Here is a 14,297-nt window from a genome sequence, read left to right on the forward strand (position 1 = left end):
CTGGAAACTCTAACCAGAGCAATTAGACAAAAGAGAGAAATTAAAGGAATACAAAAAGGAAAAGAAGAACTCAAACTATCCCTATTTGCTGACGACATGATTCTATATTTAGAAGACTCAAAAAATTTCCCCAGAAAACTTCTTGAACTCATAAAAGAAATTAGCAAAGTAGCAGGACATAAAATTAACATATACATCAATTGTATTCCTGTATATCGGTGATGAATCAACTGAAAGAGAAATTTAAAAAGCTATCCCATTCACAATAGCCTCAAAGAAAATAAAATATTTGGGAATCAATCTAACAAAAGATGTGAAAGACCTCTATATTGAAAAATACAGAATGCTAAAGAAAGAAACTGAAGAAGACCTTAGAAGATGGAAAGATCTCCCACATTCTTGGATAGGCAAAATTAATATTATGCACTATATAGATTCAATGCAATTCCTATTAAGGGTCTGATGACGTTCTTCATAAAAACAGAAAAAGCAGTCATGAAATTCATTTGAAAAAGTAAGAGGCCCAGAATAGCCAAAGAAATCCTTAGCAAGAAAAGTGAAGCAGGAGGCATCACAATACCAGACCTTAAATTATACTGCAGAGCTATAAGTAACAAAAACAGCACGGTACTGGCACCAAAACAGACATGAAGATCAATGGTACAGAAGATGCAAAGAGAAATCCACATCAATACAGTTATCTCACACTAGATAAAGGCACCATAAACACACATTGGAGAAAAGATAGCCTCTTCAACAAATGGTGCTGGGAAAACTGGAAATACATATGTAATAAAATGAAATCAGACCCCTATTTCTCACCCTGTATAAAACTTAACTCAAAGTGGATTAAGGACCTAGGCATTAGACCAGAGACCCTGTGCCTAATAGAAGAAAAAGGAGGCCCAAACTCCATCATGTTGGCTTAGGAACTGACTTCCTCAACAAAACTCCTAAAGCACAAAGAAGTAAAATCAAGAATCAATAAATGGGATTTTATCAAACTAAAAAGCTTCTTCACAGCGAAGAAAACAATTAAGAACATGAAAAGAGAGTCGAGAGAATGGGAGAAAATTTTTACCACCTTTACCTCAGATAGAGCATTAATCTCCAGGATGTATAAAAAACTAAAAAAACTTAACACCAAAAAAACAAATAACCCAATCAATAAATGGGCAACGGAACTTAACAGACACTTCAAGAAGAAGAAATATGAATGGTCAACAAATATATGAAAAAATGTTCAGCATCACTAGCAATTAGAGAAATGCAAATCAAAACTACACTGAGATTTCATCTCACTCCAGTCAGAATGGCACTTATCAAGAAAACAAGCAATGATAAATGTTAGTGAGGATGTGGGGAAAAAGGTACACTCACATATTGCTGGTGGAACTGCAAATTGGTGCAATCACTCTGGGAAGCAGTATGGAGATTCTTCAGAAAACTTAAAATGGAACCACCATTTGACCCAGTTATCCCACTCTTTGGCATATACCCATATATATATATGCTTAAAATTAGCATACTATAATGATGTGGCCACATCAACATTCACAGCAGTAATTCACAATAGCTAAGCTATGTGTTCAACCTCTGTGCCCTTCAACAGATGAACAGATAAGGAAAATGTGGTACATATACATAATGGAATATTACTCAGACATAAGAAAAAATGAAATTATGGCATTTGCTGGTAAATGGATAGAGTTGGAGAATATCATGATAAGTGAAATAGGCCAATCCCAAAAAACTGAAGGCTAAATGTTCTCTCTGATATTCAGATGCTGACTCACAATAGGTGGGGGAGGGGGAGGATAAGTGGAGGTTTACCAAATTAGACAGGGGGGAATGGGGGAAAACAGTAGAATGAATCAGATATAACTCCTATGTTCATATATTAACATAGGACTAGTGTAACTCCATATCATGTACAATCACAAGAATGGGAAGTAATATTCCATGTATGTATGAAATGTCAAAATTCATTCTCCTGTCATAACTAAAAAGAATAAAAAATTTTTGAAAAAATGAAATAGTCACTCTTTTCTACTAACTAATTCTTTTTAAACCTCAATTTTTCTAGTATTAAGTAAGGAAAATTATTCTCTCCTTATTTGTTCCTTTCCTGTATATCTTATCAGACCCTATATGATTATTAGATTTCAAAGGTCATATGTATTTCACAGAGAAAAGTTAAAATAAAGATTACTCTGAATTTTAATATTCTAAAATGAATAGAAGGAGGCAGCACAGAAGAAAAAGATGTGAAACCATGGAAGACCAAGAGCTTTCAATAACAGAACCTTAGGGAACGGAGTAAGGAAAAGTCAACTGGACTGACATTAACGAGGTTATTGGTAACCTAGATAAATAGTTATATGAAGGGGAAGCTTGATTGCTAGACTGAAGAGTGAACAGAAGTAGTTTAGTAAAGTTCATTCTTTGGAGAAACTCTGCAGAGAGAAGAGAGTTGGTGGATTGAAGGGGCAAAGGGCAGAATGAGGAACTTACCCCCTCTAAAACAAGAGACTTAAGCATTTTCTTCGACTTAAGTAAAGAAGGTAAGGGGGATGCTTAAGTTCTGCAGAAATGAGGAGAGTGAGTTGGGTAGAGAGCAGAGATGAAGAATGAAACAGCTTCACCGATTCAGAGAGAGCCAGAGAGAGAGCCATTCTCAGAAGATGCTCAGGCTGGAGTGTGGGATGTAAGGTGGTAGTGAGCCAAACTCAGAGACAACAGGAAAAGAAAGGCTCAGCTCTGGTTGCAATGGAACAGTCTCACCTGGGTTGACTGGGCTAGTTAAGGAATACTTCCTTATCAGCTGACTGCTTATTAAAGTCAGAACATTAGATAGAACACTTACAACTTGAACGCCTCTCCCGTAAAGGTAGGCCATTCCAAGACCACTCTGTCCAACTGGGTTGCCCTGCAAACCAGAGAAGTCAGACAAGAGTAAAAGAATTCAATAAAAATAAGCAAGAATAAATAACTGCAAAATAAATTATTTTCAAGCACATTTAAAACATGTCTTAAGTTTTCATTTCAAAACAATAAGGCTGACTTTTAAATATTTGGGGACTATCAAAAATTTGATTACAAAGAACATATTCATTTAGATTTAATTTTCTTGCACTTATCCTATGATCATCTGTACCAAGAATTTACAATACAAAATATGATAATGTATTTCATCAAAATTAAAATTAGAAGGTCCAACTTTTTTGGTAGTTTTTCATCACTAACCTTTTACCCCAATAATGAAGGATGATAATATCATTGGGTAGAGTCAACAGTCATATAATACTGGGGAATGTAGCTCAGTGGTAGAGTGCTTGCCTAGCATGCAACGGCCCTGGGTTCACTCCCCAGCATCACAAAAAGAAAGAATAATAGTCTTATAATAACAGCAATACTGCTATCAGGTAAAAAAGATCAGTGGAGTGTCACAGAACTAAGTTAAGATTTTGAGACTCAAAGGATGATAATCTAGAATCCATTCATAACTAGAGCAGTAGAAGACATGGTAGAAAAGGAGTAACAGTCTTCCTCTGGGAAGCAATCAAATGATATCTAATAAAGTGACATACAATTGACAGAGAAGGAAATGTGCATGCTGAGGCACCTAAGGTTTCAAGTATTCATGTGCAGTTTTCAGTGGGTCTAAGAAAACCTAAGCCATGTATTATGATTATCAAAGGAATCCAATTATATGTTTTTAAACTTCAAGTTTGCAGTACAAAGTAGATTATATAACTCCCAAATTCATTGTGAAAATCAAGATTTCCCTGATTAGGAAAATTTCTCAAAGAAATTTAAATAGAGAGTTAATAACAATCTTGTTGCCAGAAAAAACTGCTTCTTATTGGGAAGGCTTTGTTTAGTTAATACATTTGCATGAATCATACTGACATAAGCACTTTTAATCAACTTATGGCATAAATTGTTATGATTAATCCTTTAATATAATAAAGTTATTTATTAAATATTAATAAGGCACGCATTTTAAAACACAAAGTCATGAATTCTTACCATGTCAGCAGCTTTTTTAAAGTAGTGAAGAGCTGTCTCATTACTCTGAGGTACAATATCACTCCCTTCTGAATACATCTGGAAAACATACCCCAGTTTTTATTTAGAGCTGTAACCCTCTATTATGGTTAGTCTGTAAAGTGTCCCCCAAAAGCTCACATGTGAGACAAAGCAAGGTTTGGATAAGAAATGATTGGGTTAACCTAATCAGTGAATTAATCCCTCATGGGATTAACTGAGTAACTGTAGGCAGGTGGGGGGTGGCTGGAGGAAATGGTTCACTGGGGACATGGCAATAAGGTATATATTTTGGATCTGGAGAGTGGAGACTCTCTGCTTTCTGATCACCATGAGAGCAGTTTCCCTCTGCCACACTCTTTGGCTTCATCTTGAGCCCAGAGGAATGGAGTCAGCCTTCTATAGACTAAGATCTCTGAAACCACGAGACCCCTAAATAAACCTTTCCTCCTCTACAAGTGTTCTGGTGGGTCTTTTAGTCACAGCAGCAAAAAAACTGACTAAAAACCCTCTCTCAATTATAGTTTGCTCTTATCTCATTTTGGTTTCTATTAGGTCACAAAAAAATCTCTCCACAAAGTTTAGAATACTGTACAAGATATTAGTATGTAACATTTTAGTATTTTTATATATTTGGTGTCATGTTGAATTAATGATTATCTATGAACATGAATATATAACATCAACTCAAAGATTCATCTTAAGAGAAGAAATCTTTAACCTCCAGATGAATCTTCTTGCTCATTCTACCCAGGGCAACTGAACGCTTGGGATAAGACGAGTGAATAAGGACAAGGTGATGATCAGTAGTGTACACTTTTCTCTCTCCTCATCCACTGCTTTCCCCAGCATAAGCTAAATGGTGGGTTTTTGTTCAGGACAAGAAATAACTAGAAGGTTATTTTAAAAGTTTTAACACACAATTAAATATCAGATATAGAACATAAAAAAAAAAGTCAAGAGAAAGGAAAACAGAATGGCCAATGCTATTTTTTATCCATGTAAACATTAAGGAAATAAAGAATTTGTTTTTTCTTTTTTGAGATAGAGTTAATTAGTAATTCAGAGTAAGAGCCAAAAGGGCTGGAGTGACAAGTTTTTAAATGCCTAACAAAAACAGGTGGGGAAATATCCATTTCTATGCTACAATGTTGGAATATTTAAATATAAACTTTCCAGACCCTAATTAACTAGTTGTGATCATGTGGTTGCTGAGATCTTTCTATCTGTAAAAGCCTTGGTGATACAGTCTATCTGAACTTCCTTACTTTGGCATTTGGTTCCACTGAAAATACCCATTGGTTTATAGTGTATTAATTTTCAAAATAATAAAAAAAGAAGCTTTGAGACAACTACATGACATGGAATCTACTAAGTCTTTAGATAATGCTGCCTTGCTGAAGAAAAGAACTGAATTGAGAGGTAGGTCATGGCTGTCATACTTAAGACAACCAAAAGGTCTGCAGATAGATTCCAATCAATCATGAGAGCAAACAGGCATTTGTGATGGTCTTAGCAAAAATGTACAGATAAATGATAAATTCCCCAATATTGCACAAAAGACACAAAAGGTAGGCGCTCTGATAATGATAGCTATTTCAACAGAGAATTAACATACTGATGAACAAATGCTATCGTATCTCTAAGTTGCCTAAGAGAAGGCCTCAAAATAGCACTTACCTTAAGGTAAGGTAAAATACCCTTGACACTGGACATTTATTTATATTTATTTTTGGTAAATAGTAGCTCCTGAATATAGTATGTGCTTACTATGCAAACGCCTCTTGCTGTTATATCACACATTCACAGAATGTACAGTACCTTTCCCAAGAAGGCCATAGCATGTGAATTGCCAGCATTAGCTGCTAAATTGAAGTAGTCAAATGCTCTCTGTGAGATAAGAATTTATGAAAATAATTAGTTTGTAAAAGAATCTATTTCAGGAACAGTAAAAAAAAAAAATCTTGTTATATGGCAGTGGCTTTAAAAACAAGAACACCAGTTATGAATATTTCAAAATAGAAATCTGTGCATCCAGGAATTTTATTTCACCTGATAGCTACATCAAGGTACTATTTATTTTTAAATCACTTTATAGTTACATCTACAAGGAAATTTCTAGTGTTCCTTAAACTTCAGACCCAAGAAGACTTGTGTTATTTAAGGTAATGTGAGCAAGCATTAGGACACCTGACAGCAGCACACTTATTTGTCCACTGTACTATTGGTAACCGGGGTAAAGAGAAACTAAGATGTCTTTACAAGGTATGAAGCATATTTTCATAGTTCGTTAAAGGAATACAATTTCCTTCTTACTATTTAGAGAAAAATTTTGGATTCTACTTAGAATCATAACTAAACATACTGGCATCTGTAGAAATCCCTCATCATCATTGTCAACTGTATTGTACATCTTCGTTAGGGACTTGTAGCATTGATTATTCCTTCTTTCCCTTGCTGATTTCATCTAACCCTCTTTCTGATCCTTTCCCCTTCAAACCAACCCAAAACCACAGAAGATGCATCTTTCTTTCAGATACTCAATTTTTCTTTAATGACTGTTACCTGGTAGTTGCTTTGCTTCACAGCCAAGCTTCTCAAATTAACTCTCTACAGGCACTCTAAATCAATTTTAATTGCATTCCATCCATACTACTTCAGAAAGAAAGCCTGTCAAGTTGCCGATGACCTTCATATTGCCAATAAAAATTTTCTCTCATCTCATTCCACCTCTCTGTAGCGTTTTGGCATAGTTCAAACATTCTCCTTCCAGTACTGAAACAACTCTTTTAGCTTGGCTTACAAAATGCCACTCTACTTGTTTTATTCCTAATTCTCTACCTGTGCCATCTAAGCCTCTGCTGATTTTTACTGAATCAGCTGACTTATTAAGAAAAAATTGTAGCTGTAGATGGATAGAAAGCCTTTATTTCATTTATTTATTTTTATGTAGTGCTAAGCAAGCACATGTGCTAGGCAAGCACTCTGCCCCTGAGCTACAGCCCCAGCCCCAATCAGTTGACTTTTAAACACTGAAGTTTTTCAGGGCTCATATTTTACTCCGTTCTTACTTTACATTCTCTACAAGCAATCTTATCTCCACTCCCACAGCTACTTTTATTCTTATCTCCACTCCACAGTTATTTTTATTCTTTAACTTCCTCAGGGGTTAGGTAGATTTTGAAAGTACACTTATGATATATGTTTAAATGACACAAGTTTGATATTGGCATTGACTAGCAAAAAGTACTTCCAGAGCATGACTTCTTGCTACAAAGTGAGGTGCAAAGTCACAGGAACAGGGTAGTTACCTGATGATTTTGTTCTACTCCACGCCCTCCATGTAGATGCAATTGTCCCAGACCAACCTGAAAAATCAATGAAAACAAGGCAAAAGCAAGTGGTAGCAACTAGCACATAATTAACATCAGACCAACCAGAAACTATTTGGTCATTAAAAGGCTTCTGTTCATTCCTCAAAAAATTAGACATTTAAGCTGGGCATAGTGGCGTACACCTGTAATTCCAGCTAATGGGAGGCTGAGGCAGGATGATTTAAAGTTCAAGGTCAGATTCAGCAATTTAGTGAGACCCTGTCTCAAAATAAAAATAAATAAATAAAAGAACTGAGGGTGTAGATCAGTGGTAGAGCACCCTGGGTTCAATCCCTAGAACCAAAAGCCAAAACAAAAAAAACTAGACATTTAGTCTTTAATATTACTTTAAAATTAATCCAAAATATTATCTATTAATTAACATCGATTATCTAATTATAGTATTTAAATATTAATTGATAACCTAAATTTTCTAAGAACTAAGTGGTATCCTGAAGTGGGAGTGAAATAAAGGCATTTGCAAACTGAATTTATCCCCAGTGAACCTGCTTTAAAGGAATGAAGAGTGATCTTCAGCTAAGTAGTGAAAATATCTATGAAGCTTGGCAATACAATAATAAATAAAGTACAATGAAAAGGTAAATGTATGAATACATTTAAATTGATATGAACTGTATAAAATAATACCTTGTGAGTTTAAAAAATATATATGAGATAAACACAGAGGGCTCTAAGGATTCAGTGTTGTCCTGACAATGGTTAATAGTGCTTATCCACACTAGACTGATAAACAAGGATGCCAGTTACAATCTTTAGGTACGAGTACTAAAAGGATATCCAACTATCATGCTAGTGGAGAGGAAGAGATACAACAGCAAACAGCACTCAAACCAAGAGGGAAAGAAAGCAGAGATAAGGAAACATGGAAAAGGAAGATAAAGTAAATATAACAGAAAATTTAACCTAAAATATAATCATTTTAAAAGAAAGATGTTTAATCAGACAAGAAATTTTGCTATAAATTCCATGAGCTAAGATTTGGATCTACTTTTTACTATATATTTTTTTTTTTTAAACAACTTAAGATTTCCTTCATTTGCCTTAAACCTAATTATATTTAATAAGCATCTACTTTTTTTTTTTTTTTTTTTGGTACCGGGAATTAAACCCAGGGATGCTTAACTTTAAAAAAAAATACTTTTAGCTGTAGATGGACACAATATTTTTATTTATTTATTTTTATGTGGTGGTGAGAATTGAACCCAGTGCCTCACATATGCTAGGTGAGTACTCTACCACTGGGCCACAACTCCAGTCCTGTATTTTATTTAGAGAGGGAGTCTCACTGAGTTGCTGAGGCTGACTTTGAACTCACGATTCTCCTGCCTCAACCTCCCAAGACCCTAGGCATCTACTTATTTCTACATGTTCTAAATCAGAAATAACTACAACTGTCATAGAAAAAATATAGATGTTGAAGTTCTTTTTATTTTACTATCATCGAAATAAACTATGAAGCATAAATAGATAAGATAAATAGCTCTACAAAGCTTGGAGACTTCTTGTTTAGGCAAGTGATAGTTTTCATCCTTGGTGACTCTGGTAAAAGCTTTTATCATCAGGGTCAATGCTGCTCTATTGAAGCAGTGATTTATCACTGCTGGACATGGGGGAGTCATAGGCCCAGCTTTTAGGAGCTATCAATACATAGGCCCCATTTCAGATGAACCCAAATTCAATCTTTTGAGAGTGTAGAACTCTTGGAATTTTTTTCTTTTCCCTTTTTTTTTTAAATAGTTTTAGTTGTAGGTGGACTCAATACCTTTATTTTATTTATTTTTATGTGGTGTTGAGGATTGAACCCAGTACCTCACATGTGCTAGGCAAGTGCTCTGCCACTGAGCACAGCCCCAGCCCTTAGTATTTCTTTTAATGTGCCTTATGTGACTCCAATATAACTGCTCAAAGAGATGAGAAATGTTATTTACATAAGTGAATGTTTGCCTTCCTCACCACATTAAAATACTAATCAGATATTCCACGAAATGTTTAAACACATACCTGTGCTTGCACATCACCTTTTTCAGCTAGGAACTGGTAATACTGAATCAAATCTTCTTCTAACATTCCACTGTTCATTCCTGGGTTTTCGACTTCATCAGGCAGCCGTATTCTCTGTACCACTGAACCTCCTGTTAGTGAGATATCACTAGCAACTGAAATAGGGGGACAAAGTAAAAATGGGAAGGAAATCAGAAGGATTCCAGCTGCCAAACACTGACAAACATGATGTTAAATAAATTCTTTCTACAGTAGTGTATGCATTTCAAAATAGGAATCAATTAAATCACCTTTTTTTCCCACAAAATATTTAAAAAGTAGAACCCAAAGCAAAATTTTAAAGAAACATTTTTCAATCAACTAGGTTTAAGAATGATTCTACTTAAGAGAACCATTTATGAAATTTCACATGCTACAATAAACATAGATCTATTTAAATTTTTTTTTCCTAGAAGGTGAAAGAAAAAAATAGCTACCATGATTGGCAACAAGTCGATAATGGGTCAGTGCAGATTCACAACTCTGGAGGACTCCGATGCCAGCCCAGTACCTATAACCCTGAAAGACACCTTCAAGTGAGAGGAGAGCAGTTTCATATGATTCAGTGGCATTTTTCTTGGAATGAACAAAGCTAAGTACACTCAGAATGTAATTCTGCTGCCTTTTGATCACAGTACATTACCAGCTCATTTAATTCTCAGCTTTAAGTTCTCAGGTCCTTTATTCAGCAACTCCAATAAGTACACTATAGTTAAGAACTAGCAAACAGAGTTCCTAGAGCAATCAAAATAAATGCCATGAAATTTATGTGTGCACTTTAATCATAAGAGAAAATTTCTTAGGCTTTTGCTTAGAACCAATTTTAATCTTATAAAATATTAATTATTATTAATCAACAAAAGAGTTAATCTTCCAAAGTAGCAAAGAAATAAAAAATAGCAAAATAGGGAGGATGAGATTACTGGAAGCAGGCATAGCAATACTAGTAATAAATAACTTCAGAGTAAGTGGGAAGATCATTAATTAAAAAGAACAGAAAACAAAGTACAACTAACTCTCTGGAATCATTCTGTACAAGTAACTGTATAAACTCTAATAATCCCTTAGGACATAACTGTATAATAACATGTATATATTTAATGTTCTAATTCTGTAGTCACCAAGAAGACTGGTATGTATAATTTAAAAAATATTTTTGTAAAATATTTAAAATACATTTGCTACACAAAAAATTTGTTTCATGTTTCCTGAAAATTCACCTGAAAGGAACTTTTCAATTTACTGTTAGAGAAATAAATGTTACTGTAGACTACACAGATGAAAAAACCATGATAGAAATCAGACATGTTTCAGAAAGTTAGAGAAATACCTATTTTCCACTTGCTTTACTTCCTTTAGCAGTTTAGCCTCTAACAAGAAGCTCCTTGCCATCATGAGAGCGTTTTTTACGTGATTCCCATTTTCCCACCTAGCTCATGAACTACAGGGAGTTCTACTCTTTAGTCATAGCAAAGTGCTTGCATTTCCTTGCAAATATCACTTTTCCTCTGGTTGTTTTTCCTCTGTATTTACTGCATCACTGCCTGAGCATCCTTCTGCTTCTTCCATTTATTTACTACTATGGTCATCAAAAAAACAAAAAACAAATCCAAACCAAAACAGCAACAAAAAAACCCTCACACTCTATTTTCTTCTTTCCTCAGAAATATCTCTGTAGATCTCGTTCCCTTTTTTTTTTTGGGTGCTGGGGATCGAACCCAGGGCTTTGTGCTTACAAGGCAAGCACTCTACCGACTGAGCTATCTCCCCAGCCCCCTCGTTCCCTTTTAATACCAGTGTCGTATTACATTCAGAGTATAGAACTATAATGGTCTCTTTATCTCTCCCTTTTTAGATTAAAAGCTTGTTCAGGGTGAGCACTATTTTTTTTTTTTTTTTTTTTTTTTTTTTTGTGGTGCTGGGGATTGAACCCAGGGCCTTGTGTTTGTGAGGTAAGCACTCTACCAACTGAGCTACTGAGCTATATCCTCAGTCCTAAATAGTTAAATAGTTCTTGAATACACACAGGTAAAATGATCTAGGATCTATCCAGTTGGCCAGAAAACTATATTTTCCTTTTTTGTTAAGTCTCATATCCCATAAATGATGGCTTTCTCTGATTTCTGTCTCATTTCTTTCACTAATTCTATCTTTTACATTCCTGTAAGAATGAACTTATTTTCATTTGAAACACAGAAGCATGTAGCAGAGGTCATATGACTTAAAGTCAGTTTATAAAGCTGAAGGCAGATTAAGCACCTTAACAGAAAAAGAATTTGGTGTAAAGATTACATATTTGCCACTAAGTTATTTAAGTGACCAATGCTATCTAGTAACACACTGAGATACTCTTATGTCTTTTACAGGATACTGTTCTTTGTACAGTAAATCTTTCATCAAATTACATGTAAAATCTACAATAATCTAATCTAAAAAGATTCTGACAATTCCAACTCAGAGAAACTTTTCATCCACATGTAGATTCAATTTGTTACCTCCATTAACAAGAAGGGAAGGATGTTCAACTAAACATATGGTATTAAGTAAATCTCAATCTTGAAGGCTGGAAAAGTTGTAGCCATTATAAACCACTACTCACCTTCTACTGAATTCATTACTTACCAAAACCATATGGGCTATTAGATTGCCTCCAAGAGCACCAAAAGTATAATATACAAGAGCCTGAGAAAGAACAAAAAGAACATTTAGCTGAATATAGGCATATGTTTATTCACTTCAAATTATAATATACAATAAAGTTTAAATAGTGTTACCTTTGCCTGACTTGAATTAACACCAAGTCCAGAGGCATAGAGAAAGCCAAGAGCCTGAAATAAAATGGTAAAAATAAGAATTCTTCCTTTGGTGAAAGTTTACCCAAGACAGACACAATTCTATGCACTACGAAAAGACGCAAGAGTCTTTAAATGCTAAAAAAAATTGAATTCAAGTATTCACAAAAATGAAATTAAAGAGCCTCAGATATGTATTCAGGATTTAAAATGACACAATTAAATGTAACTTTAAACAAGTTAGAGTTTAATCTGAAGATCAAAGACAATCTTAAAATATTAACTAGAAAAACAAAGCTAAACACACTTAAACAGGATTCTTCTTCATCTTTATGAAGAGCCATCATGAAGACAAAACAACTCTCAAATTGTTATTTCAACATACATCTCTATCTATGCACAGTAAGATACCTATGAAAATGGACAAGAGATCACCGAGATAAAACTATACCAGGAATAAAAAGACAGCAAGGAGTCAATGGAGAAAGGCCACTCCACAATCTAGAGTATATTACAATTTCTAAGAAAAACCACCAAACAGTGCATTGGTAAAGTTCTACCCTTTGCTTTCTGTGGATCATCCTTCATGATATGAAAGTTATAAAGCAAGTGTGGCAGAGAATGCTAGTGCTCATCAAAATCCATAAGCTCCGCTACATTTCCCAGCCTCCTGCATAGTTAGGTAGGACTATGTGCCTGGGATGTGGCAGGAAAGAATGTAAGCCATTTTTCAAACTGGCCCTTAAAAAGCATTCCAGAGATTCTCCCAGATCTTTCCTTTTCATGATGGCTTGGAAACTGTGATCCTGATGGTGAAGCTACATGATGGAAATAGCACAAGACCAGGTGTCATCACTTGGAAGAGAGTGATGCAATTAGGAGTTCTATCAAACAAGGCCTGAGCAAGAACTCTTGATAGTGTCAAGCCACTGTGATTTTGGGACTTTGCAAGTTGCATCAACTGGAATTTATCATGGAGAGAATACTGTGCGATGTGTAAATTTTTGTGTCATTGTAGGGTTCTATTATTAGAGGAAAATGCTGCTTTATGAGTAAGACCATTCTTCACTGCAGAATGCCTCTAAAGACAAAGAATATATGTAATATGTGTGATAATTATAGAAACTGATTTATTAAATAAGGGAAAAAAGCTTTGAAACAAAGGGGAGCAATTAAAATCCTTTTTTAAAACTAAAACAATTAGAAAGAGTTATGGATTCATTAGATATTCAGATATGTAGAAAACAATGATTTATGTTTCCTGTTATTGTTTGAATAGTCTGAAAATAGACTTTCTCTGTGAATAGAAATTTTGGGTTATCATTAGACAAATCCCACAGCCTGAATAAATCTGAATTAAAAAGACATTTTAAATAAATGTCATGGCCTCCTAAACCCAGGTGTTAATCTTAGCATTACTAATGTTTTAATTGATAACACAGATATTATATTATCAACTAATGTAATGCAATATGAATCTAGAATATCCCTTAAAATGTAGTTCAGCCAAAAATATTTTACTTGAGTTCGTCAGTCATTAGCTGTAATATCCAATTTACAGGAAATATAGAGGATGGAGAAATAAAGGAACACTATTAAGATGCAGAGGTAGGACATTCTGCAGAAAACTGCCTACCCCTAACACAGGGGAAATAAAAAAAAACATGGTGCTATGTTAGAAAAAGACAACCAAATATAAGGTGTAGTTCTAGACAAGTGTGTACTTGTACAGACCAAAGATACGTAAAAAACTTTTTGAACTGCAAACCATATAAATATGGTTTGGGTATTATATGATATAAAATTTTGCTGAAATTAAAAGGTAAAAAGAGCAAGTCATGGAACCATAGACAAAGGCAACTCATTTTAATAAAAAATTTGTACATTATATATTCACCCACACACAAAGAGGAAGACTTAGAAGGGTATGCATGTATTAACATTATCAGTGCTCAGGTCTGGGTGGTACATCAGTAATGGTTACTTTCTTAGTTTTATAACTTGGTGAAAATGCAAGGGT

The 14,297-nt window shown here is 34.6% G+C and overlaps 1 protein-coding gene across 1 annotated transcript in view; it reads right to left on the bottom strand.

Moving 5' to 3' along the window:
* Positions 1-14,297, bottom strand: part of Sel1l (SEL1L adaptor subunit of ERAD E3 ubiquitin ligase) — a 65,833-nt gene that overhangs the window by 18,315 nt on the left and 33,221 nt on the right. The window contains exons 7-14 of the mRNA XM_047538993.1: positions 12,260-12,313; positions 12,108-12,167; positions 9,923-10,004; positions 9,447-9,601; positions 7,362-7,418; positions 5,872-5,940; positions 4,033-4,110; positions 2,867-2,929 (exon numbers count right to left, since the gene is read on the bottom strand). Of these exons, the coding sequence (XP_047394949.1) occupies positions 2,867-2,929; positions 4,033-4,110; positions 5,872-5,940; positions 7,362-7,418; positions 9,447-9,601; positions 9,923-10,004; positions 12,108-12,167; positions 12,260-12,313 (618 nt within the window). The remainder of the gene's footprint in view (positions 1-2,866; positions 2,930-4,032; positions 4,111-5,871; positions 5,941-7,361; positions 7,419-9,446; positions 9,602-9,922; positions 10,005-12,107; positions 12,168-12,259; positions 12,314-14,297) is intronic.

The sequence above is a fragment of the Sciurus carolinensis genome, chromosome 2 (assembly GCF_902686445.1).
Source record: "Sciurus carolinensis chromosome 2, mSciCar1.2, whole genome shotgun sequence".
Taxonomy (NCBI): Eukaryota; Metazoa; Chordata; class Mammalia; order Rodentia; family Sciuridae; genus Sciurus; species Sciurus carolinensis.